This window comes from Somniosus microcephalus, chromosome 9 (assembly GCF_052327205.1).
Source record: "Somniosus microcephalus isolate GS21.2 chromosome 9, FLI_Smic_1.0, whole genome shotgun sequence".
Taxonomy (NCBI): domain Eukaryota; kingdom Metazoa; phylum Chordata; class Chondrichthyes; order Squaliformes; family Somniosidae; genus Somniosus; species Somniosus microcephalus.
Window position 1 is genome coordinate 202,337,347 of NC_140995.1, and position 27,489 is coordinate 202,364,835.

The window sequence follows — 27,489 nt, forward strand, 5'->3', positions numbered from 1 at the left end:
AGTTGCCTCATGAAAGCATCCATACAATTCACTTCAATGGCCACCCCAAATAACTTATTCCGCAAATCAATCATCATTTAAACACAAAAAATGCACCCTCTGCTGCCGTTATAGCGTAAACACGGTCTAATTCCAATGTCAGGGCTAAAACTGGAAGAAAGTAGAGGGAGACTCCCTTGGAAGTGATAATCTCTGCTTACCCATGGATCTTGCCACCCTATTTACACACCAAGTTTAGCATTGGTGAGAAGCTGTTTTATGGAATGTGAGTACATCTTAAAAGTTACTTCAGTGGTAAAAGACCTTTTAATATGTACAATTAGAATTCAGAATTCTTTTACGAGGAAGGGGTTGAGTTGCCTATACAAAATTTAAGTTACATGCTGCATTATTAATGTTCACTGGCACTCAAATAAAAGGTTTTCTCCCACCCCCCCCCCCCAAACAATGCCTCTACTCTAGCTGAACCTTCAGTCTAAAAGAATTAATTAATAACATATCTCACCTCAATGTTTCTGAATGATCACTGAAATGGGACTAGCATATAGTGAGATCAGAGCTGCCGATTATCTCCTGCAAAACTTCTGAAGTTACTATTTTCTTTTGAAGTGAATGTTGGCAAAACGAAATTAAAATAAGGTTTTAATACAGATGGCAATGAAAAAAATAATTATCTCAAAAATGGCTGCTTAGAACTCAAAGCCAACACAAATTAAAAACAGATTGTAAATACAATCTCTGTAAACCCATATCAAACAATGAGCAAGTTGCAGGTAGGTTTACACTCTCAAAAGGGAAGGCTTTTAGTAATCTACATTTTTGCAGTTGGTAACTTGAATCACTAAAGATAGGGTGGGAGAATTTGCTTTCGCACAAGCTTTCTTCAATGATTATTTATAGTAAAAATATCATTGCACAAATTTCCCAATGACAATTAACACAGCAAAATTAGTGCCATTTTATAACGGAGCCCTGGAGGGGTACGGAAATAAACAAAAACTAGTAAAAGAAATCTCACTTGCTTCAAATCAGCTAAATCTCATTTGCTGCTTTTAGTGATTTCGCAACATTAAATTAAGTGCTTCACAGCAGAGATCGAGAAATCTCCCCATCTACGTTTTCCCCCCTTTCCACACCACAGATAATTCCCCATACCAAGTAAACGGGTAGACAGCCTAGTCCTGGGTCTTTGCCATTTCTCCTCCATAACCATCACCAGGAGGTGAAGGAGAGCCCATTTTACAGAGGGAATAGTTTCTCTCCATCTACCTCATCAAATCCTTTTATCATTTTAAAGACCTCAATTAGATCACCCCCTAAACTTTCTAAATGCAAGGGAATACAAGCCAAGTTTAAAATAAAACTACCCATGTAATTTAACCTACTTAGCACCTTCTTTGGCTATTTAATTATTTAGGATTACACCTCTGAAGCACCTTGGGACGCTTTTCTACATTAAATGTATATAAATGCAAGCTGTTGTTGTTTTGAGCAATTCCAGGCACAAACCTGCATGCTGCCATTTTTATGGCACTAATCACTGGTACACGAAAGCACTGCAGCACTGGATCAAAACCCTTAAGTACTGTTGCATGTGTGCCGGTGCAAACCATTGTATAAAAAACCAGAGAAATAATAATTGATTTTGTTCACATTTTTTGTTTGGATCCCAAGGATAAAATGGACATTTATTGGTCCCACTGCAGGATTATGGTACTTTGTTTTTACTGCTGTCAGAAGTGACTCACTGCTTCGTCGTCCTTCTCTTCGTGCTCTGTTTCTTTGTCACTATCATCGTCCTTCTCACTTTGGGAATCTTTGTTAGTCGTCTCTTCCTCGGAATCACTCCCTTTATCTGATAAATCGTCCTCATCCTCGTCTCGGTTTGCTGGATCCTAGAATGAAAGAAATTGAAAATATAGATCTGTATCAAAATAAATGCATTTCTGTGCTGTATTTTCTTTATTCTATGCAAACTCTTGACTAAAGACCTTGGATCTGAAAATTGTAAAATAAGAGATTAGGAACTTCAGTAGGGATGGCAATTAATTTACCAGGTGTCTACCCTGTCTCAGCCCAGCAAAACAATCATCCAGATGTTTCACCCTACCCTTTTCACCTGCGTGTATGACAATGTACAGATTACCTGAAACATAAGTTTCAATCTTCAATATATAATAATGCTGTCCATCTCTTTTTTTGCCTATATTTGTATGCTAAAATTCCAGATAAAGTGCTGAAACTTCACATTTATGTAAATTTAGCTAATACCCTTTCAAGTTACATCACAATTTGGCATGTCGTCAATACCAGAGACAAAAAATAGCTCTCATTTAATCTTTTGAGAACGGTCAGCATTTATTTGTCACAATAAACAGGAGTGTTCACATTTACTTCAAGAATCCTTAGAAGAATGCAGGAGTGTGAGGAGACCCTTCAACCCACCCAGTTTGCCCCATCTATGTTCTCTTTCAGGGCCCAATATGACAATTTTATTGTAAATTTTTAACCTTCCAACTCATACCCTTTTACTCCTTGCTAATTTTTATATGATAAATTTCATATTCTACAAGCGGACTGACCTTTTATTAAATTTATGGTACAAAGGAGGTAAAGTTTATCAAGTAATAGGATGGGTATCAAGGCCCATTGTATTTCTTCAAGGCCTGGTTCCAGTGTGATTACTCTATTGATGCATGGTGTGAATTTAGTCCCTGCCAATGCATTTTCAAAAAAAACAAGACTTTAGCATGTGATGCAGTGTCGTCTCCATGATGTTTGAAAAATATCTTGCGTGACTTTCTATGATCACTATTGGAAATAATGGAAATCATTGAGTCCAGGGGGCAGAGCAATTGCAGATTTCAAAATGCAGATAAAGGGATGAGGGCTGAAATCCAATTCCAACTGAAGGAATATTTCGCATTACTTAAATGTAGCAATGGGTGAACCTACAGTTGTTTGCCTCCATTATATATTTCAGTTGGAAACACCAGATAGAGTGCAATGCTGCCATCTAGAGGACTTTCAGCTTATGGTTCTAATGGATATCACTCAAGTTAATTTCCATCTTGCTAAACACACTGGAACTTAGCACATTGAATAAAGCAGCTGGCTTCAATGTTGGATCAAACAAACCTATACAAGTAATAGCTATTCTCTTGGGACTGGTGACTGCTATTTTCCTTCTCCCCCCCCCCCCCCCCACCACAGGTAAGATCATTTAAAAAAAGTGAATTGCTACATCACGCAGGTCAAATACAAGTTTACAGTCTATACAATCAAATTATTTAGAATCGTCAGTGGTATTTAATAGTTTGGTGGGATGTTTTGGTAATTTTTTAGACTGACATGGACCATTGTTTATACAAATGGGAAGCAGAATCCCGCAACAGGCCCAAGAGCCATTGCTGCTATGGTGCATTCAGACTCAAAGTGGCCCTTAACATGGTATCAAATCTAACCCATGACCACTAACTTTCACAGCGTTTTGAACACATCTAAAACGGGTTTAGGTGTCATTTACATTGAACACCTTTGTCATACTTGAACTAGAAGGTCATCCTACACATGGAATCTACACAGTACACTACAATACCCCAGGGTTTATGCCACTGTGTATTCTGAATTAAAAATATTCAGCATTAAAAAAAGTTAGCAATGTCCTTAGTCTTGTTACAATCCACTCTGAACAAGAATATTGCAATCCACCTGTACAGAAATATATAAAAAGTTAACTAGCTTGAAATCAATAAAATGCAAGAAAGATAATTTTCAGTGATTACACGGCAATAAAAAAGACATACTGCAATAGCTGTAAAGGTGCCCTGTAAATACTATACATCAGAAACCAGTGAAGCTCTGAAATCCACATTCCAAAGTCAGGCAAAAATCACTGGAACCTATGCTAAACCTGGAACAAAACCTGTGTTTTGTGTGTTTCTGTTCACTGAAATCCGATGTGCCTTGAACACATCACAGTCTGGCATGATGATGTCATTCCTGTGCACACTTTAAAAAAAAATAATAATAAATCGGCTCGGAGGTTCATGTGTTCACAGCCATTATAACAGATTTAAAAAGACAAAAATCAACATCACCAACGACTCGGGAACCAAAAGCTGCATAAACTAAAGCGGGTGCCCAAGATTTTTGTTTTCACGGACCATGGCTCACATACAAAGCTCACTCTATGTCCCCATTAACTTGCGTACATCTCAAGTAGCTGACACTAACAGATCTGTGTTGTGACTTAGGATTTATCTACCAATGAAGCAACAGCACTAAGAGTAGCCCTTTCCAAACCTAAGGCTCACAAAATTCAAACAATGTAAACCAGCAACTAAGAAATTGAAGCCCGAATGGGAATGAGTTGCCTGGACTTTGAGGACCACATTGGCAGGGTTTCGGGGCAGCAATTCTGACACCCTTGATCCAAGGTATTTACCCATCTTTAACAGGTTAGCTCAGATGAAAAGAACTGGCAATTAGCCCAAGTAACTTTTTAGAGCTGGTTCTACTGTATTCCAACAGTACTCGATGATATATATTCTAGTCAATCATGCTAGCTATTAATATATTTATACTTTATATTAATATAATTTTGACCTCCGTGACATGTCCTATAATGTGGGCAGACAATCTTGCCCTACAGCTCTGCAAGCTGCACTTGCGATCGTGCTGCTCAGAGGCGAGTGAGCATGGCTCACGTTCGCAGGATCATTGATGGAAACAGATTCTTAATGATGAAAATAAACTCTGCTTTATGTTGAAACTCATGGCGTACCTACACCTCGATTCAGGGTTCCAGCCAAGTACCGTACGTTTCTACACAGAACATTCGGCCTAAAAGCACGGCCAAAACTCAAGAGTACTCCTTGGAGGAGTTTTCTGCTCTACCTGGGCTCACAAGTTTCAACTCCTTTACAAATTAGCAAACAGTTCAGTTGTCTTAAAAGATGTGAAGGAACAGCGCGGTTTCATACATTGCCTGCCACAACTGAGCCGTTGGCTTGACTGTGCTTCTGTTTCTGCTTTTGTTGCTCCACTGGCTGCTGTTGTGTTGCCTGAGTCGCTCCCTTCTTTTTGGCTGGTTTCTTTTTCTTGGATTTAGCAGGTTTCTTGGCTCCTTTATTCTTCTGCCAGGCTTTCTTTTTACTTTTCACAACACCAGTTCCTTGCTGTTAAAAAGAAAGTGAAGTGATAATAAATCATTGCAAGCATTATAAATATTAAATAGCAAAGTTTGAGTGGAAGGCACCACATAGCTTGCAATTAAATACAAAAGCATTAGAATATTGATGGAGTTAATCATATCAGCCATGGGCACAAACGTTAAACCTGATTGACTAAGGAGGAATCGTTTACACACAACAAAATACTTAATATTCCCAATTGCTGTAGGTTGTGTTATCAAAGGGCAGCAGAATACATATTTGTTCCAAGACATTACAAAGCATGGGATATTTATCATGTCAAGAATAATCTGTTAAAACATTTCTCATGTTTTAAACAAATTTGACAATAGTATAATCAAATCATGGGGGAGGGCGGGTGGAGAGCGCGAGGCGGCAAGACAGAAGGAGCATGTTTTCTTTATGTAACATTACTTGAATTTTCAGAAAGAAAAAAGGCAGCTAATGATCTCATCTATGTTTTATTAACATTTAGAAAAGGTCAGAGTTAATGGCTTCCAGCTGAGACGGAGGTGGTGAAATAGAGGGCAGACAGGCAGCTCCTTCCTTCCCCTTTCTCATTTCATTTCAAAACAAGTGGAATTTTGACACCAAAGTTCTTTTAGGGGTACAGATAGGATGGTAGGGTGGAAGGATAACTGGGTGATGGAGAGGGGGCCTCTTCTCGCCACCTGTTCTTGCAGGCAGCAAGTTGGGGGGGGGGGGGGGGGAAAGGGGGAGAGAGAAAGAGAGAGTGGATGGTAAGTTAAGGGTGAGTGGGTGGAAGGTTATGGAGAGGTGAAAGAGCGGAGCAAAGGGGTGCGGAGGATAAAGGGATTGAGTGTATGGTTCAGAGGGGAAAGCAGTAGGGTTAATAGTGGCAGGGAGTGCTTAATAGGAAGGGCAAAGAGTATTTAAAAGGTAAAGGGGCAGGAGTCACAATGGGAGTGAGGGGATGAAGCAGGAGTGATTGAATTGAAGGATGGAAAGAGAGCCGCTGAAGATCACATTTTTCCTGCAACCCCACCCGAAATGCAGCCCATTGCCATTAGTGACTCCTTTCCTGACACAACCACCTCCCACCCAAAAGGAAAGTAAAAGAACAAAAAGTTAAGAAGCAGAAAGGAAAGAGACAGAACCAGAGGCGAAGAGATGGAGAGAAACCACAACAAAAGACAGCAGAGACAGGCAAGAGAGACACCATATTCTTTGACTTACCATGTGCAACGCCGCAGGAGATCAATTATAATTTTAAAAAACTTACATCCAATGTTCCCTGTAAGCTGCACAGCTGCGCAGTAGTCCAGGGAACTCGCGCAGCTGGCTTTTCAGTGTAAAACAATTTTGAATGGTCCACGCCGCCCCTTAAAAGGTGCTACGCAGGGCCAACATTTTTTTTACAGGGAACACTGCTTACATCTATGCACTGTCAATATTATAAATTCCTGTGCCCATATTTATAATGGTAATTGCCTTTGTAAACTTGTGGCACTGTAGTTATACCTTCTTGCTAGTGGAGACATTGCAGTGTAACTACTGATGGGTGGGTGTAATTATAGTACGACAAGTTTAGATAGGCAGTTTCCATTATAAATGTGAACATAGGAATTTATAATGGAAATTTATGAAAATAAAGATTGTATAAAAAATGACTTTAAACTGACAACTGAAGTATGTATGCGTATCGTGCTTCAATTAATCCCCTGCCTTCTAACCCCACTTCACCCAAGGACTTCCTATAGTCTTGAGACCACCCCCCCCCCCCCCCCCGCCCCCGCCCACCCCCTTGAAATCCCTGACCTTGAAAAAATGTGGAGAACACTGATCACTGTAAAGCTGTTCAGAAATTTATAAATGTTGTCTTAAAATGTCAGGTGTTTGCATAATTTAGGAAAGACAATTTGACATTAATTTTCCTGGTACTTTATAAAACTGCATCGACATGGAGCCCATATTGGTCCTACCATCCCACTATCAGTCTGCCATCACAAACAGAGAGTCCTAAAAAAGAACACCGCTTCCCTGGATCAGTGCTTCTGTACAAGTGACTTCAGTTTAAAGGGACAAGGATGGGGGAGGGGGAACTCCCAACACGAAGATCTAATACAAATGCATGCAGCATGCCTCAACATGCATCTCAAAAGAATCTTCCTCTTAATTTTGGCTTTATCAGTCAGTTGGTACAGAATCAGCAGAGCAGGTAAGTTGCAGGGAAACTGCTGCAATAGAAGCCAGCAGTCAAGCTAGGAGTGGCCATGATATTTTAAGAGACTATTTGAAACTGAAGCTCCGCTATTCATTCACTCCAAATGTTTCTGAATTAGATAACATCACATACCAAAGAATGAGCTGTGTCAGAGTCAAACTGGAGGTGGGCCAGTTTACAACCCATTTAATAGGAGAGCAGACATCCAATTTGGGCAAGTCTGTGCAAGAAACAGATAACAGGGTGGTGGCTATGCGAGGGAAATCCCTGTACATTATGGATGGCTTCAAAAGAATCAACATTTACCACATAAAACTTAGGTAAATTTGCCTACAATAATTAAGGCTGAAAGTTCAGAAGCAAATTGCTCCATTTAAAGATCTGTTGGAAATATTTGTTTTAAGTGTATTTGTTTTAAGTGCATTTATCCTCATTTAAATGTCCCTCCATGGGCTGAACACAATCCGAGATCGAGAGGCAAGGTGGGCAGGCTGCTCACAGCACTCCACCAGTGCCGCTCTATATTGGCAGCCCAGGGACACTCCTCCATCCTGTAGGGGAGAGGGCAGAGACAAGCGTCAGGTGTGCGTTAACAAAAGAATGCAAATTGTAAAAGCTTTTAATCATGCAAAACTGGACTGGACTGTTTGTGATGAGAAAGAGGAAGGGTATTTATTTTGCAATGTTTCAAGACTGTTTTCTCTCTCAATATATTGCTACTCCAATAAGGATGGACGCACCATTTAACTTGGTTCTGGGCAACTGTGTTTCCCTATTTGCTCAATCAAAATCTTTCATAATTAAAAAAACTCAAATCTCCTCTTAGCATTCTCTACTCCAGTGAAAATAGTACCAGTATCTCAAGTCTCTTCTCAACTATAGATTCCCATCCCAAGCATCATCTTGGTGAATCCATGCTGTATGGTCTCTATGGCTTTCATGGACTTTCTAGAATGGGGTACACAAAACCTGCATAGAGTACTCGTACTCCAACTGTGGCCTAATCAATGATTTGTACAAATTCATCATTAGGTCTTTACACTTGCACTCTATGCCCTTATTTATAAAACCTAAAATGATGCTGGTCTTTTGTTGCTTTATCCACCTGCATTCACTCAGGCAATTACATATTTGTGCCTCTAGTTAATCCACACTCTTCAGTAGCTTCCCATTAAGTGTATACTCCCTTACTTCTTTTTCTCTCAAAATATATTACCTCACATTCACATCAAATTGTATTTGCCACCTGTCTGCCCATTCTCCTACCCTGTTTGACTTCCTGAAATCTTTTATAGTCCTCTTCCTATTTGATAAATCTCCTGCTTGCGTCTCCTCGGCAAATTTTGATGATGTGTTTCTCATACCAAAGTCCAAATCATCTATACATACCAAGAACATTCCAGTGCAGTTTCCTGCCCCACGGCCAACTTTCTATCCATGCTGCTATTTTTCCTCTTGTACAATATGCTTTCATTTTTTAAACATACCCCTTGATTGCAAGGGGTTATAGAGTACAAGAGTAGGGAAGTCTTACTACAATTGTACAGGGCTTTGGTGAGACCACACCTGGAGTACTGTGCAGAGTTTTGGTCTCCTTATCGGAGGAAGGACATACTTGCCTTGGAGGCGGTGCAACAAATGTTCACTAGATTGATCCCTGGGATGAGAGGATTTTCTTAAGAGGAGCGATTGAGCCTATACTCTCTGGAGTTTAGAAGAATGAGAGGTGATCTCATTGAAACGCAAGATTCTGAGGGGGATCGACAGGGTAGATGCTGAGAGGTTGTTTCCCCTGGATGGAGAGTCTAGAACTAGGGAGCATAGTCTCAGGATAAGAGGTCAACCATTTAAGACCGAGATGAGGAGGAATTTCTTCACTCAGAGGGTTGTGAATTTTTGGAATTCTCTACCCCAAAGGGTTGTGAATGCTGAGTCGTTGAGGCTGAGATAGATAGATTGTTGGACTCTAAGGGAGTCGACGGATATGGGGATCGGGCGGGAAAGTGGAGCTGAAGTCGAGCAGGCTCAAAAGGGCCGTATGGCATACTCCTGCTCCTAATTCTTATGTTCTAATATTGAGACACCTCATCGAGTGTCTTTTGAAAATCCAAATACATTAGATCTACTGCATTATCTATTTTCAAAAAAACTACTAAATTTGTCACTCAACTTACCTTTAACAAATCCATGCTGGCTGTCCAATATTAACCCATGCTTTTTATCTCAAATGATGGATTCTAAGAGTTTGTCCACAACTGGCGTCAGTCTAGTTAGCTAGTGTATCCTTCTTGAACAAGGATGCTACATCAGCTACTCTCCAACCCCTTGGCACAATCTGGATATTTAAGGAGAATTGAAAAATTCAGGTCAGGGCCTCTGCTATCTCCTCTCTGATTTATTTTAACATCTATAACAAATGCCACCATGGCCCATTGGCTTATCTACCTTGAGAGCTGCTTAAAAACAAAACTCGGAACCAAATCCTTTTCTATGATTATGTCAATTAATTCTTCCATATATTGCTCTAGTACACCAATGTTCTCACTTACATTATTTGTAAAAAGATACAAATATTACTATCTCTGCCATCCCTTCATCCTCTACAATTAGACCATAATTTTTTTTTTATCTCCGAGAAGTTCTACCATCTTAACTACTCTTTTACTTTTTATTTACTTAGAAAATTCTTTACTATTTCCTTTTACATTATCTGCCAAGACTTTTTCATTCCCTTTTCGTCTTTCTCATCTCCCTACAAGTTATATATTCCTCATACTTATCCTTAGTATTTAGTCCCAACTTTATCATAAGCCTTTTGTTTAAGTTTCATTTTAATTTTAATCATTAATTATCCACAGAACTCTATTCCTTTGTGCCTTGAGAAATATACAAAGGATACATAGAATAGATAAAGGAAATGCAGTGGATGTGGTTTATATGGATTTTTAAAATAAAGTACCACAAGACTTGGAGCAAAAATAATGGCATGTGGAATTAAGGGCAACGTGACCACATGGATAGAGCGCTCAGGTAGGGCTGAAAGGAAATTCTTCGGTCTGGAAAGATGTGGTATTCCATAGGGGTCTTTGTTGGACTACCCTTACATTTATTATGTACTGTATGTAATTCTTTTCAATTCATGAAACAATGTCAAGATTTGCCAATAACAATGAAGATTATGACAAACTGCGACAAAGACAGTCAAAGACTGCAGGAGGCGGAGGTTAGCACAATTGGCAGATAGGCAGTTTAATGTAGACATTTAGGAACTAACAACTTGCGTCGTTAACATAGAAAAACAAGGCCCTTCACAGAGGAGTAATCAAAAAAAATGGTCATCAAGCCAAAGGAGGAGGTATTAGGAAAGGTGACCAAAAGCTTGATCATAGAAGTGAGTTTTAAGGAGGGTCTTAAAGGAAGACAGGGAGGTTGAAGGCATAGGGGTATAAGGAGGGAATTCCAGAAATTGGTGCCTAGCCAGCTGAAAGTACAGCTACCAGAAGTGGGGCAAAAATGGGAGGGAGAGGAAGCATGAGAGGTCAGAGTCAGATGAATACTAGATTAGGCGGTGATGAGATGGGAAAGAGAGGGGTTTGTAGGGCTGGAGGAGGTACAGAGATTGGGAAGGGTGAGGCCCTGAAGCGATTTTAACATGAGAATGAGTAGTTAAAATTTGAGGCGTTGGGGGGCCAACAGCTAAAGTGAGGAAAGGGCGATGGGCCAGGAACTGGTGCACAATAGGATACAGGCAGCAGAATTTTGGATGAGCCAAAGTTTAGAGTGTGAAGGATGGGAGGTCTGCCAGGAGAACACTGGAATAGTTGACCCTGGAGGTGACAAAGGCACAGATAATGAATAGGGTTCTGAACAGTCTGCTTTGGCATGAGACAGTGGCTGGCAAGAGTGATGGAATTAATGGCTAAGATAGAGTTTGTGGCACAGGGCAAAGATGATGGCTTTGATCTTCACAATGTTTTAACTAGAGGAAACTGCAGCTCCTGCAAAACTGGATATCAGACAAGCAGTCTGACAACACAGAAGTTTTACGTCTTGTCCAAAAGATGGCACCTACAACAGTGCAGTACTCCCTCAGTATTGCACTAAAATGTCAGCCTAGATCATGTGCTCAATTCTCTGAAGTAGACCTTGAACGCAGGAGCTTCTGACTCAGACAAGAGTACTACCACTGAGCCTCCTGAGAGACAAGAGTACTCCCACTGAGCCTCGAGAGACACGAGTACTCCCACTGAGCCTCCTGACAGAGACACGAGTATTACCACTGAGCCTCGAGAGACAAGAGTACTCCCACTGAGCCTCCTGACAGAGACAAGAGTACTCCCACTGAGCCTCGAGAGACAAGAGTACTCCCACTGAGCCTCCTGACAGAGACACGAGTATTACCACTGAGCCTCCTGACTCTCGTGAAGTGGTGTGCCGACAACAACCTGGCCCTTAACACCAAGAAAACAAAGGAAATAATCGTGGACTTCAGGAAGTCCAAAGGCGGAAGTCACACCCCCATCCACATCAATGGGGCGGAGGTGGAAAGGGTGGCCAGCTTTAAGTTCCTCGGAGTCCACATCACGGAAGACCTCTCCTGGTCCCTCAACACCTCCTCTCTGGTGAAGAAGGCCCAGCAGCGCCTATATTTCTTGAGGAGGCTGAAGGGATGTAATCTGTCACCCCCGATCCTCTCTAACTTCTACCGCTGCACTATAGAGAGCATCCTGACAAACTGTATCACGGTATGGTACGGCAGCTGTAGCTCCCATGACCGGAAAGTCCTGCAGCGGGTAGTCAAAACTGCCCAACGCATTACCGGCACCCGGCTACCGACCATAGAACATATATATCAGAAACGCTGCCTACGGAGGGCACGGTCCATCATCAAAGACCCTACCCACCCCAGCCACAGTCTGTTCGCCCTCCTACCATCTGGAAGACGCTACAGATGCATTCGCACCCATACGACCAGATTTAGGAACAGCTTCTTTCCCAGGGCTGTCATCCTACTGAACTCCACAAATAAACACTAAAGCCTGCACATCTGCCGATGCACTTTATTATGGTCATATTTATGCTAATATATATGTACAAATGTATGTTGAAATGTTTAAGTGTCCTAATCCAAATTGTACACTCTCGGGAGCCGCAAGCCTACATTTCGTTGTACTGCACTTGTGCACTAACAATGACAATAAAAGTTGATTTGATTTGATTTGATTGACTGAGAGACAAGAGTACTCCCACTGAGCCTCCTGACAGAGACACGAGTACTCCCACTGAGCCTCCTGACTCAGACAAGAATACTACCACTGAGCCAAGACTAACATCTTTTACTTTTTGCTAAGGGAAAAACACAACAATGAGCTTTGATATATGCATATACAGTCAAATAGAATTAAGTTTCATATGCTGAAAATCATTTCTGAGAAACACGGACAAGCAAAAAACCTTTTTCCTCTCAACGGTGTTATTCACAAAATCCATTGCAACTAATGCAGTAACAAATACTAACTTTTGATATCATGGCTTGAAACAAGAAATAGACTCAAACTTCTTATTCAGCAGCTGTTTTATCCGTTTAATAAAATATTTGATTGTGAACGATTAAATTACTGAAAATGAAATAACCTAGCAAATTTCTTAATTAACTGTTTCATAAAAAGAATGGGTGGAATATAGATAAACAGTGGAGGTCAGCATGAAACACAACTAGTTAATGAAAGGTGTGCTTTTCAGTTCTTCAGTAAGTGTGTTCAGCAGCAATGGAGTACATAGCCTTAAATCACTGCCTTCTCAGAGGATGGAGGCAGGAAGCAGGAGGTTTCAATTCTGAAGAACATAATCTTTTGGTTTCAATTATATGAACATAAAAAATCTATGAAGCATTCTCTTGTGTTCCCAGAAGAATATGTACAGGTTAAAGTCAAGGAGAACATGGGTTACATTGAATTTTTTTTAAATTCATATCATAGACTATTATAGATACTGCAGTTTTTCACATAATAGATGCAATTGGCTAGAAATTTATTTTACCATTTAAACTTACTATGTCGTCAGTTTCCTGATCTTCGGCTATACAAGCACTATGTTCTTGTTCCTTTTCAAAGACGGCCTTTGGAAAAGAGGGTTAAAACATTTAACTACATAAAATATTGATTTGTTCGATTCGATTTTAACTAAATTACTGAATCCATAGCTCACTTATTTGAATATATAACTTGGACGCCAAGAGCACTTTACTAGCTAAAGTTCTAAGGGAGTCAAGACTTTAAAAAATAAATATGCAAATGTCCTCTTCTGGTAGTCTGATTGGTACATGGTGTGATGTCCCTTTGTACCAACCAGATTGGTCACTGGTAATCATTTTCCAATTTTCTCCAATTAGGCGCTTACAGCTTCACCATAATCTACCAGAAAGTCAGAAGCCATTACTAACTAACGACCCACTTGTGGCAGGCTTTTACTAACATTACCAACTGTAATGTATTTCTTAAATTTGATTGAAGTTTGCACATTAAAAAAAAATTCTAGTTCTTCTTCTGTCTGATTCAGTTCCCTAAGCCATCCATCCAGCAATTGTAACTTAGAGGATCGGTGATTCTGACTCCAGAACTTTATTCAGGTTTCTGTTCATATTTGTTCAAGTTCGGGCATTATACAGTACTCAACTTTTATTTGTATATGTTTTTGCAGCCGTGCGAATCAGCGGATCTGGCTGTAAAGTTACTGGAATTTATTTTCTTTTCCCCAATCCCGTTCTCCCACCTCCAAGTGTAGGGAGATGTTCATTTTCAAATGGGTCTCAAGTAAAAATAGCAGTAGCTGCCTCTTCCGCACATGCAACGACAGACCCCATCAAACTCCAAGGAAATCTTTTCTGAACAGTCTAAACTGAGAATTTGGCTTCATAGTTAGACTTTTCCGTTGCATTTTATTTGAACGTTTGTGGGAAAAAATGGAGACGGTTCACAAAATAGAAGGAGCTAAGCACAGGTACATGACTGTGGAAAAGAACAAACCTGTATTCATATAAAATCTTGTTACTCGCACATCCTCAGGATGTCCCAAAGCATTTCACAGCCAATGAATTATTTTTGAAGTGTAACATAACAGCTAAACTGCAGTCAGCAAGGTTACACAAACAAGCAATAACTAATTATTCTGTTTTACTGCCATTGGTTGAGGGATAAATGTTGGCCAGGACACAGAGAACTCCCTTGCTTGAATAGTGCCGTGCGATCTTTATGTCCACCTGAACATACAGTACCTCTGACAGTGCAGCACTCCCTCAGTACTGGACTAAAATGTCAGCCTAGATTATGCACTTAAATCCTGGATTGGGGTTTGAACCCTAATATTGAGACTCAGGACAAGGACGACCACCTGAATCAAGCTGAAACTATAGCTACTTAATTAACTCTACTGTCATTAATACAAATCAAACATCAAAAGCCTCACTCCAGTCCGCAACTAACTCCGCATGCAAGGTGTGCCATGTGAGAACTACTACTCTTTGTAAAAGATACAATGTATAAAAACTTGTCAAAAGTCATACATTTAGCACATTCCAGAGATTAAAAAAAAAAAAATTTGAACACCCATTAATTGGAAAAATTTTGTTTTTGCATCTGGACTGAAAGGATTTTGGGACACGAATCCCCCTAACCAGTAATTGGCAAGAATGTGGCGCATGTTGCTAATTATGAATTGAGTAGAGTTTTAAAAGCAGAGTCTGGATTGGTGGTGGCGGGGGTGGAAATAACTTCAGATACAGAGGGAAAAAACACACCTTTCTAGCTGAAGAGCTTTTAAAGAATGTACTTTTCCTATTAACTGTGTGAAAGAGTCTTGCAACCCGCGCTCCAGGATGAAATACTTCTACTTACGGCCATATCCTCCCTGTGAAGTGTCACGGTGACAGTGACGATTGATCCTGCAGTAATGTTACTGCTGTCCTCATCATCCAGAACTATGAGGAACAAAACAAGATGTTTTTAAAGAGATTTCCAACTTGTTTCCACCACCACCACCCCATCCCAAGATCTCTTCACCATTAAAAGGAAAATAAAATTCAGCTTTATTCAGTAGGGTGGAGTTTTCCAGCCCTTGCCTGTGGTGAGGTGCCTCATCCACCACCAGCAAGCTTTGGAAAGTCACAGATAGTACAATGCACCAATACACGCTCAGCAGGTTAGCACTTGGGAAATGTGTCCTATGGCCAACTTGCAGTTTTAGATAGTTCAACTTAGGGGAATAGAATACAGGCGAAATCACCAAAACTCAGCATACCTTACCAGACCCTGCTACATGCATTTATTCTCAGTGATGATCACATTATGCTCTTTGCCCCTCTGTTACTAGAGTTAAATATCAAAAATAAAAGATGAGGGCTCCAGTTATGGAACACAAGATCTTGGGAAGAAAGAAGATTGCTAGATCTTCCACTCACTGATTACAAATGGATTGTAAATGTGGCTCCATAATCTACGAATGAAGTTGAGCACAACTTTTCAACATGGTAGCCATTGAATCCAGTGATCGCTCGTAAAGATGACAGCGCAGCATTTGAAGGTACATTGATGTATTGGATGGATCAAGGTTGTATTCCCAGCCGTTCTTGCAATGGGCTGCAATTAGGTCTGCTCTCTCTGGGCTTAACAGCTCTATGTACAAAAGAATTGGGCAGTCTCAACCCAATTCCAACACCTCACCCTAAAATCTCAATTTAAAAGAAAGAAAAATATTCCTAACTCAAGTGGTGAAACCTAGAATTTTACATGAAATAATTTTGGCAGTCTCAATACAGCACAAAATTATGAATTTAGCACTAATCGGCCTTCTCTCCAAGAGTAACATGATGGCTGATGTGGGGAAGGTCACACTTGTGCAGTAGGAAGTGCTCTTCTGAAGTTGGGATATAGAAATATTGTTGGCCAGGGTAGAAGCTTTTCTCTGTATCTAACAGTATGATGCCTAACCTGGGGAATGCTTGATCCTGACACATGGTGCCATAGACAGAAAGAGTTTCATTCCTCAGCAGCAACATCAGCGTACAAATTCACAAAAGAAACCCCTACGGATGCTGGAAATACACAACAGGTCAGGTCTGAGGGGGACCCTATGCCCTCTGAAAACATCAACCGACTTGCTCTGTCAGTTGCCAATGGACCCGACCAGAATTCCAATAATACTGATATGCAGACTAATTATTTCCTTTAAATGTTCAGATGTTGATCTTTCAGTGCATGTATGCATAACAAATATTCAATATTACTTATTACTGGATATTTAAAGACTTGACAGCAAATTCCCCCAGTCTTGCATATATATTCACACCTGTAATGTATGTACCTTTAAGGGGGGGAACTACTTTGTACAGCTCATGTATACTGTAGTACCGGCAGTGACCACACCTGTATATAACGCTGAGTAGTAATCTGTACAGTTCAGTTGCAATTTGAGCCACGTTGAGTAAACACCTGTTGTACCGTTCTCCGCAGTCTGTGTCTGATTATTACACGGACGTAACATTGGCGACGAGGCAGGTTCGAACCTACCTGCAACTCTGCATCACCTCCCGGGGATTCGTCCCTGGAGATCAGTGGATTGGAGGTCAAGGCCAGAGACTCGGGCGTCGACCACAGGAAACCACCCAGTCATCCAGCAGAGACTCGAGAATTGCGGGGGAGGCTGTCGAGAGCCAGGCTTGGCTTTCCAGTTGAGGTGGCCCAGCGAAACGGGCTGGCAACAGGTAGTGCGCAGACCCTTCCCAGCTAGAGCCCGACCGAGCAGCACAGGAAAGGGCCGAGCAGCGTCGACGGGAGAGAGAGGGCAGAGCGCACAGGGCGTAGCCGGTGTTCAGGGGCCGAGCAGCGTCGGAGAGAGGGGGAGAGAGAGACGCACAAAAACCCGCGAGGTGCCGCCATTGCCACGAGAACCACCGGGAGCGGCGTCGGCAGCAGCGGGGGAGGAAGGAAAGCGCGGGAGACGCCATTTTAAACCACACCCAAAATGCCGAAGAGTGGCAGTATCACCGCATTTGACAATGAAGTCGAAGATTGGACTACATATGTCGAACGAATAGAGGTGTACTGCAAGGCAAATGAGGTGTTAGATGACAAGAAAGCGTCGGTATTGTTAAATTTAATGGGTGCAAAGACGTATGGTTTATTACGAAATCTAGTAACCCCAACGAAGCCAATGGAAAAGAGTTTTGAAGACATAGTAACGATACTAAAGGAACATTTAAACCCCACACCGCTGCTGATAGCAGAAAGATTCAAGTTTCACAAACGGAACCAGCATAAGGATGAAAGCAATGCTGATTATTTAACAGAACTGCGCAAACTATCGAAACACTGCCAGTTTGGAGCGGGACTGACAGATGCCTTAAGGGACAAGTTTGTGTGTGGGCTTCAAAGTGAAGGAACCCAGAAACGGCTTTTATCTGAAAAGGACCTTACGCTGGAAAAGGCTTTCAGCATTGCGGTATCATATGAAGCAGCAGCACGGGGCGCTGCAGAGATACAACAGAGACCGCAAGAATATGGCACAAACGAAATGTCATATGGAACAGGGAAGTGCTATCGCTGCAGCAGAACAACACACGACCAGAAGGATTGCTGGTTCAAAGACAAAGTGTGCAGACAGTGTGGAAAAGTAGGACACATAGCACGAGTCTGCAGGTCGGGAAAGAAAACCAGCAATAAGAAACCTACCAAAGGAAAGTACCAGAAGGTACATAAGATGACGGAGAATAGTTCAGACGAACAAAAGAGTGATAACGACTCCGAAAGCAGGGAACTGAGTTGTCTGAAACTACATAATGTGATCACAACGGAGGGTCACCGAACCATTTAGGTCACTCTCAAGATAGCAGGAGTCCAGGTAAAGATGGAATTGGACACAGGATCAGCCCTAACAGTCATAAACCAACGGGACTACGAGCGGCTATTCTCACACATACCCTTGAGAGACACAAAAATTATTTTGAAGACGTACACGGGGCAAAAAGTCTACCCCAAAGAAAAAATAAGGGTGACCGTTATATATAACGGTAAGGAAACACCAAAACTAGACCTGTATGTATTGCAAGATGGAGGACCACCATTACTGGGACGTGAATGGATCCGGAAAATACAACTGGATTGGCATTCCATACAGGCACTGACTGTGGCTGACAAAAAGGATGACGACGTCACACCTGGGCGACTGTCAAAGATCCTAACTGACGCGAAAGAAGTGTTCCAGCAAGGACTCTGAACACTAAAAGGCATGACAGCGACGATTAAAATTGAAGAAAACGCAAGCCCAAAATTCTTTTAAGGCCAGACCGGTACCTTATGCGATCCGCCCAGCCGTCGAAGCAGAGCTGGAGAGTCTGGAACGTTCAGGTGCACTGTCCAAGGTAGACTGGAGCGAGTGGGCTACACCCATCGTCCCTGTGATGAAAAAGTCGTTGAGCAGCACGCCTGGGGAACCACAGAAGGTTCGCATCTGTAGGGACTTTGTAACAGTGAACCCGGTCCTTCACACCGTACAATATCCACTTCCGCGGATTGAAGATATTTTCGCCTCGCTATCTGGAGGGAAACGCTTCACTAAGATTGATCTGGCCCAGGCGTATCTGCAAATGGAGGTAGAAGAAGCATCAAAAAAATACCTCACAATCAACACCCATAAAGGTCTCTACCAATACAACCGGCTGGTATTCGGGGTAGCATCAGCTCCGGCTATTTGGCAGAGGGCAATGGAACGAGTCCTGCAAGGGATCCCAGGGACCCAGTGTTATTTGGACGACATCCTGGTCACGGGCGAAAATGACAGTGATCACCTTGCCAACCTGGAGCAGGTGCTCACTAGATTGCAGGAAAATGGGCTCCGAGCTAACCGCCCCAAATGCGAGTTTTTTTAGAAAACAAATCTCGTATTGTGGCCACGTTATCGATAAAGAGGGATTACATAAGTCCCCAGAGAAGATTGAGGCAGTAGTCAAGGCTCCAGCACCAGAAAATGTGTCACAACTGAGGTCGTTCCTCGGGCTGGTAAACTACTACCATAAGTTCTTGCCAAATGTGTCTACAATACTACACCCACTGAACACCCTACTGCAAACTGGGGTGCCATGGAAGTGGAGTGACGAATGTAGACGAGCTTTCCAGAAGAGCAAAACACTAATCACATCGAAAGAGGTATTGGCCCATTACAACCCAGCATTACCAATTCGGTTGGCACGTGATGCGTCACCCTACGGCATTGGAGCGGTGCTGTCACACAAATTCTCGGACGGCTCAGAGGCCAATAATAGCCTTTGCATCACGATCACTAACCTCAGCCGAGCGTAACTACGCCCAGATTGACAGGGAGGCCCTCAGCCTAGTGTGGGGAGTGAAAAAGTTCAATCACTATCTGCACGGGCAGAAATTCATCTTGCTGACTGATCACCAGCCTCTTGTCTCCATTTTTAATCCGAAGGGCGTTCCGGTGATGACTGCGCAACGACTACAAAGATGGTCACTTTTTCTAGGGGCGCACCACTATGAGATTGAATATAAGGGCACGAAACAGCATGGAAATGCTGATGGGCTATCACGCCTGCCACTGCCTACTGCGGAGGAAGCACCAGCAGTGGATCCTGTTGAAATATCCCATTCGACTATAGTTGAATACCTTCCGGTAACTAACGCTTGTATCGAAAAGGAAACCCTAAATGACCCAACACTGTCTCTGGTATATGATTTGACGGAGAAGGGATGGCCAGCACATGGCGACTCACTGTTGCCAGCATTCTCGACAAGGAGAGGAACAGTTGTCAGTGTGCCGGGGGACCTTGATGTGCGGATCCCGAGTGGTAATTCCACCCAAGTTAAGGGATAGAGTGCTCAATGAGCTTCATGAGGGTCATCTGGGAGGGGTAAAAATGAAAAGCCTAGCCAGGGCTTATGTGTGGTGGCCGGAAATCGATAAACAAATCGAGGACCTGACCAAGAGCTGCTCAGGATGCCAGAAAGTCCAAAATGCACCACCACAGGCCCCTCTACACCCATGGGAGTGGCCCTCATCTCCATGGCAACGGGTGCATATTGATTTTGCTGGTCCATTCATAGACTCAATGCTTTTAATAGCCGTGGATGCGCACTCAAAATGGCCCGAGGTCATCAAAATGTCCTCCACCACCACGGAGAAAACTATTGCAGTCCTACGGACCATTTTTGCCAGGAATGGCTTGCCAGAACAGATTTGCTCTGACAACGGACCACAGTTTGTGTCCGAAGAGTTCCGGAGGTTCTTGAAAAAGAATGGGGTAAGGCATTACACATCCGCCCCGTATCATCCAGCCACAAATGGATTGGCTGAGAGGTTCGTACAAACCTTTAAGAAGGCAATAAAGGCTATGTACAATGACAACATTCTGCTGCAGCACAAGGTGGACAATTTCCTGTTCACCTACCGGAATGCGACACATGCAGTCACCAACCAGGCCCCAGCCATGATATTCTTTAACCGAAGGTTAAGATCTCGCCTGGATTTGCTCAGACCAAACGTACAAAGAGATGTTGAGAGTAAGCAATTCCAGCACATCCATGAGAAGCCAACAAGGAGCTTCAATGTAGGGCAACCAGTCTTGGCCCGCGACTACCGAACAGAAAAATGGCAGCCAGGAACGATATGCACACGGCAGGGCCCACTAATGTACACAGTGGACGTTGGGGAGAGCATCGTGAGACGCCATGCTGACCAGATCCTAGAGTCACAGGAACGAGTCAACCCCATGCCTCGCCCATACGTACTTGGTGATGAACCCGACGTACAGGTCGCATCTACCCCAGAAACAGTAGCATCAGAAGCTGATGAACCAACCGACGACAGGGGGCCAGAATCACCTCCGCACCAAGAGCAAGACACTCGGGAAAGGCGCTTTCCAGAAAGGATCAGGAAGCCTCCCCAAAGACTGAATTTATAAATAGAGTATTTTCAGCTAATGTTGCATGTTAAAAGTGTTAATTGTAATTAGTTTGATATGTAATTGTTAAATGAGTGTTATGGTACTGTTAATCTAAAAGGGGAGGAATTGTAATGTATGTACCTTTAAGGGGGAAACTACTTCGTACAGCTCATGTATACTCTAAGTACCAGCAGTGACCACACCTGTATATAACGCTAAGTAGTAATCTGTACAGTTCAGTTGCAGTTTGAGCCACGTTGAGTAAACACCTGTTGTACCGTTCTCCGCAGTCTGTGTCTGATTATTACACGGACGTAACAACACCAACAGACATTTCCAGAATTACTGATTCATACCTTGCAGCTTTATCTTCATGCCAACATGAGGGGAGTTCCCAAGTACTGCCATGACCTCGTCGTACTTCTCCTCACTCAGGAAGCGCAACATATTACGACGATCTGCGTCTTTCATGCTAACCAGGTCCTGAATAGTTCGGACTTTGTACTGTTTGTGGAGGCGAGAGAAACAACTAATTTTTTTTGTTGCAACAACATGCACAGTATTCAAGCAGGACCCCACATGGAAAGAACACCCTCTAGTTGAGTCTGTACACTCCAGACATTTTTGTGCAACTATAGTGTCATTTGAGGTTGAAGTTTGAGCAATGGAATTCCTGGTCGGTCAGATGCACTTAAACAATTTTTATTCAAAGTAAACACACTGTACAGTCATTGCATTGCGCCAAGTTGTAATTCAAGAAATCTCGAGACAGCTGCAAATTTCACCATTTTGTGGTGAGGGGCGCTCAAATATTTGATGCCCAAGAAAAAATTACACAGCCTAAAAACATTTCAGAATCAGTTTCGTTACCCATATGTAATTACTTGCACATAGAAATGCCAAAAAACTGCATTCATTGATATTTAAATTGAAAACAAATTGCATCAGCTTGTGCGGCAATGCAAGCCGAAAGAAAAATGCTTGTGGCAACGCTAATTCACATGCAAAGTTTGCAAATTCAAATTTAAAGAATATGCAACGGGTGACGAATTCTTTGTCTAGTCACTTGTTTTCACAAACCTCACCCAGTTTCCTCACAAACTGGCTACGCTCTTTACAAACTTTAGAAAAGCACAGAATGAGAAAAGTGCATCCAGCCCAGTCTCGTCACAGATCATGTATGACCTACCCTAACAAACCCATTTATCCAAGAGTTTTGAAAAATTTCTCAGACCCCCCAGGAAGTAATCCAGCAAAGCACCAGAAAATGTATCCATCATCATCTTCACTATTGAAACTTGGCTGACTTGATAATTCCTTGGATCCAGCAGCAATACATGGAATACCTCTCTATAAATCGCCAATCCCATTCCTAAACAGAGATTTATCCATCATAAGCACAACTTATTACCTTTTTAGACAAACAGTATTTAAGGTGTTCCTCTTCAAAGAGTGGAAGCTGAAGCAGAGGAGATTTAGACTCCCACAGGCTCTGCACTAACATCTGCGATAGCTTCATACAGTTCTCTATGGACTCCAAACGGGGAGCATGGATTCCTAATCAAAGTCAACACAGATTTTAATTCAAATACCTCAAGACAGATATTAAATGAAAAATATCAATAAATAATAACCCGCATTAAAACCAAAGTCAACTTTTCTTCTTTCCCTCCCCTTTTTTTACATTTCCCTTCCCACCCAGCCCCAAGAAGTTGAATAAACGAGGAATTACATTTATTTACTGTTCATTATCATTACAAATCACTTACCACCTCGGGTGTTGGCCATCATAGTCAGCTGGCAGCCAACGTTAATCATTTCCTGAAGGAGGGTAGGACATTTCCGTATAACAAACCAATAATCTTGTGGTAAAGAAAACAAATGGGCAGTTTAGCACTAATTCTCAATAATTATGGTGGACATCTTAAAAACAATTATCACGTGTACAGGAGAAGAAAATAGAGCTGTGTCCCATTTCCTTTCTCCTAACAGAAATAGAACACTACATTAAAAAGTCTCAATTAATTTTGAACAATGTATAGAAATTTTCAATAAAGAGACAAAGTTGTGCAAATAGTTCTGAAATAACAATGGATTTATACATTTACTGCCTGCTAGTGTGTCTCTGGTATAATTTCCAATTAAAAGAACGTACACCTTTCACATCCTCAGGACAACCCGAATAGCTTCACAGCCAATTAAGTATTATTTTAATAAAATGCAGTCACTTGCTGCAAGTAGAGAAACGCAACAGCATCAGCAAGGTCCCAAATAGCAATGGGATAAATGAACGGATAACTTTTTTTGGTGATGTTGGTTGAGGGATAAACATTGACCAGGCCAACTCCCCTACTTTTGTTCAAATAGTGCTATGAAATCTTATGTCCACCGGAGAGGACAGCCTCTGTTTAACTTCTAATCTGAAATGAGCCACCTCCGACAATGCAACTCCCTTATGACTGCGCTGAACTATCAACCTAGATTACATGCTCAAGTCTCTGAGTGGAGCTTGAATCGATGCCATTCTAACTCAGTGTTATCACTAAGTCACGGCTGAGAAGAATAGTATGAATGTACAACATTTACAGTAGAAAACACTGCAAGCACATCCAACAAATTAAGCTTTGAGAATTTTAGGAGATATGAATTTGAGAATGCTGGCCCTGGAGTCGAAACTAAAGATGATTTCAGACCAGGATTTTATTAGTTGGGAAAGACATCTCAGCACTGAAAGTAAATTAATGCAGCTTGTGTTATAATTGGGATGGGGATATGACATTAATTGGAAGTGAACGCTTTGGACAGCATTTGTACAAAATCAAGAAAGGCACAAAGAATACTTGGCAATATGGGATCCAATCACAGGAAGAGCATAAACTGATGATTAAATAGCTAATTTGTCTGTCTATATATAGACACTTCATCAATCAATGTCTATCCATTTAATAAGTCTTGCATCTAGTATGTCTATCGCACATGCATGTCACACATGTTCCCGATTAGCTCAAATTACATATTAAACAGCAACAATTCAACCTTTTTTTTTTAAAAAAAGAGTCATTTTCTGCTGGTTCCTGTCCTGGATAATCTGGTGTCTCCAAGGAGGTTGAGTTTACAAGGAACTGCCAACCTAGAGACAAATTTCCCTGAGCAACATCGATTAGTTTCTAATTAACCTCAGGGTGTGCTTATTTAAGAGCACTTTGTGAAAGGAAGTAGTTGAACAGTTAGGAGATCATGGGGTAGAGTTTCCGCTTGTTTTGGACCAGATTCCAGCGCAATTGGCTGAATCAGTGCAAAAGAACGGGGAATTTAAAATTCAAGCGAGTTCTGCCCCAAAACACTCAAGTTTGTGGTTTCTGCGATCTTTATGCTGGTTCAAAATTCAGTTCGCCCAAATTAGGCCCCACCCACAAAACTGACCATGCCCCCAGGACAAATTTGCAAGATTCAGCCGATTCCGCTAGTTCTGGAAGGTTCTTCAAATTGCCCCCTTTTTCTATTGGCGCACAGGCACCAGTAGGCATGTTTAAAGTTTTTTCATATCATAAAATATTTAATTTACTAACAAACTGACTAGTGTACACTAATGAAACTATTAAAAGAACTATACTGAACCATTTAAGTAATTTTCAGTGATTTTAAAATCAGGTAACTCACAGGTGGAGGATTGGACACTTATTAAAAATTAGTATTTTTGGTGATAAACCCATTTTCAGCTGTATTAATAAAACTGCACCTAGTTACCACTCTTAAATTCATCAAGGACTACATTTTAATGGAAAGAAGAAAAAAATAAACAAGTACAATCTACTACGCTAGTTCACAAAGATTTTACCTTTGTTTATGCAAATGACTATTAGTGGAAACTTGAACTGTAATCTAACCAGCGCATTTTGGGCGCAATTTCCCGATTGCGCCCAAAGCAGAAACTCTACCCCCATATTCTTAATCTGGTGCAGTTACACTTAATGGGATAGGACACCTTAAATGCAGCTCTATTTTAGCAGCAAGGCAGCAACCTGCAAGGAAGTCCCTTTACACAATTAGGACAGACCTATCAAGCATAAACACTTCCCCCTCATGTGTTACAATGTACAGCGCTATTATAAAATAGCTTATCCTCCAACTTGTGAGGAACACCAGAGATCCGGTGGTTAAATAAATACTCGTTCATTTCACGAAGTGTAAAATTCAATTGTTTTGCCAAAGCTTTTTGTAGCACCTATTTAGGGTGCAGTATTTTTTTAAATTTAAGAATTTTGTTTCATAACTAAATGGTAAACAGTAAAAGTCAAAGAGTGATTTGTTGTAGTTTGTTTTCTTGACCATCAACCATACCGCTAGATAGAGTTATATTAAGAACTACATCTGGGAGTAATTAGAAGTAAACCGCGCCAGCAAAACAATATCACTCCGAACGTTACTTCAAACAAAAATAAGAACTTGACAAAAAATAAAACCCATATAAATCCAATGCACATTATATTGTGATTTGAGGCTTTCGTGTAGATGGATCCTTGACAAGTCCTTCACTCCCCCTCCCCTCCTCCACCCAGTCTTATGAGCTTCTTTTTACCTTCTTCAAGTGTTTGAGAGATGTCCAGCCTGGAAAGATGTGCAAGGAGCAGAACTCTGGACTTTACGCTGTATGGTAAACAAAATGGAAGCTCCTTCTTCTTCTCATTAACATTACCAAGTTCTCGAATAAGCTGCCATTTGAGAGAAAAATAGAAGACTGATTTTTTTTCCTGCAATAGAATGACTCTTACTGAAAAAAGGGGCATACTTCAGATTTTACAGATGTAAAACATTTACTGTAGCACTATTCTGTTGCAGGGTATGAACCTTATTTGAGCACATTTGAAAGGTAATGTATGAGGAATGCGATACAACAGTCTTCTTTTCACACTGGGACCTGCACTTGACTCAACCCAGGCTGATGGAATTGAAACAACATTTTTCCCTCTAGGCATTCTCAACCCATTTGCTACAGGCCACAGATCCACAGCACAGGAAATCATTGCTGGTCAGTATCATTAAGATAGCCACCAACGGCTGAAGTAGGAAATGGAAATGCCACAAATATGGAGTGCACTTCAGAGGCCACGGTTCAGGCTCATTATTAAGATAGAGTAGTGGAAGCGTTGCCATTTAAGTTTAATCCATGCTGTATGAAAACCTCCATTTCAACTGGCCTACTGACTCTGTCCCTCTCCATAGAAGATTAGCTGACTTTCCATTTACCATTTTTTGTGAGGCCATACCCACCCTTCACCTAAATAACCTCATCAAGCTTGGAATCTCACAGTCTTGGGTTTGGTAGGGGGGTAGGAGAATCACAGGCACAAACCCACGTGCATCAGGCCCTGGCGCAGCCAGCTTAACAATGATCTTACCTGAGGTATTTCAACATTGTCTGTTGGTCTCATGACAGCTTCTTTGTTACTGCGTGGATCAAACTCAAAGGCAGCCGTCACTACCATTATAAGGCCTGTCAGGTGAAATGAAAAAGTAAGATGTCTCAGTACTGTTCAGATCTATGATCAAAGTCAAAGGGATGGGGGGGGGGGGGGGAGGAGGGAACGAGGCGGATTGAAACCTGAATCGGAGGTGAATGGAATGATCAGTTCACACTTTATGTGCATTTCATTTGTATCCTAAACCACAGAACCATGCAGCACTAAAGGAGGCCATTTGGCCCATCGCATCTCTGCCAGCTAGAGTAGCCTCATAACTAAGCCCACTATCCTGCATCTTTCTCTAAATATTTATCCACTTTTTCTTGAAAAGATCCAATGGTCTCTGCCTCAACCACTCCTGTGGCAAAGCAGTCCACGTTCTAAGGAGTCTCTGCATAAAGAAATCTCTCCTAAGCGCTCTCCTGATTCTTGGCAAGTTTTAAACTGTTGATCCTTCATTACCAATTCCCCAACCAGATGAAATAGGGTGAATAGGGAAAGACTATCAGAACCCTTCTGAATCTCCTCTCGGACTTCTCTGCTCCATTGCAAAAAGTCCCAGTATCTCAAGTTTCTCCTCATGACTAATTTCTCATCCCATCTACTGCACTGGCGAAAACATAGATCCATTTCTTATTTTCTTCCCAAAATACATTGTCACACTTATCCACGTCAAATTGTATTTGGCACTTGTCT

The 27,489-nt window shown here is 41.7% G+C and overlaps 1 protein-coding gene across 1 annotated transcript in view; it reads right to left on the reverse strand.

Moving 5' to 3' along the window:
• sec63 (SEC63 homolog, protein translocation regulator) overlaps window positions 1–27,489 on the reverse strand; it is an 88,907-nt gene that overhangs the window by 9,773 nt on the left and 51,645 nt on the right. Inside the window, exons 9-17 of the mRNA XM_085997765.1 lie at window positions 26,731–26,825; window positions 25,911–26,043; window positions 23,101–23,193; window positions 22,743–22,888; window positions 21,688–21,835; window positions 15,273–15,355; window positions 13,433–13,498; window positions 4,986–5,180; window positions 1,749–1,895 (exon numbers count right to left, since the gene is read on the reverse strand). Coding sequence (XP_085853891.1) covers window positions 1,749–1,895; window positions 4,986–5,180; window positions 13,433–13,498; window positions 15,273–15,355; window positions 21,688–21,835; window positions 22,743–22,888; window positions 23,101–23,193; window positions 25,911–26,043; window positions 26,731–26,825 — 1,106 coding nt within the window. The remainder of the gene's footprint in view (window positions 1–1,748; window positions 1,896–4,985; window positions 5,181–13,432; window positions 13,499–15,272; window positions 15,356–21,687; window positions 21,836–22,742; window positions 22,889–23,100; window positions 23,194–25,910; window positions 26,044–26,730; window positions 26,826–27,489) is intronic.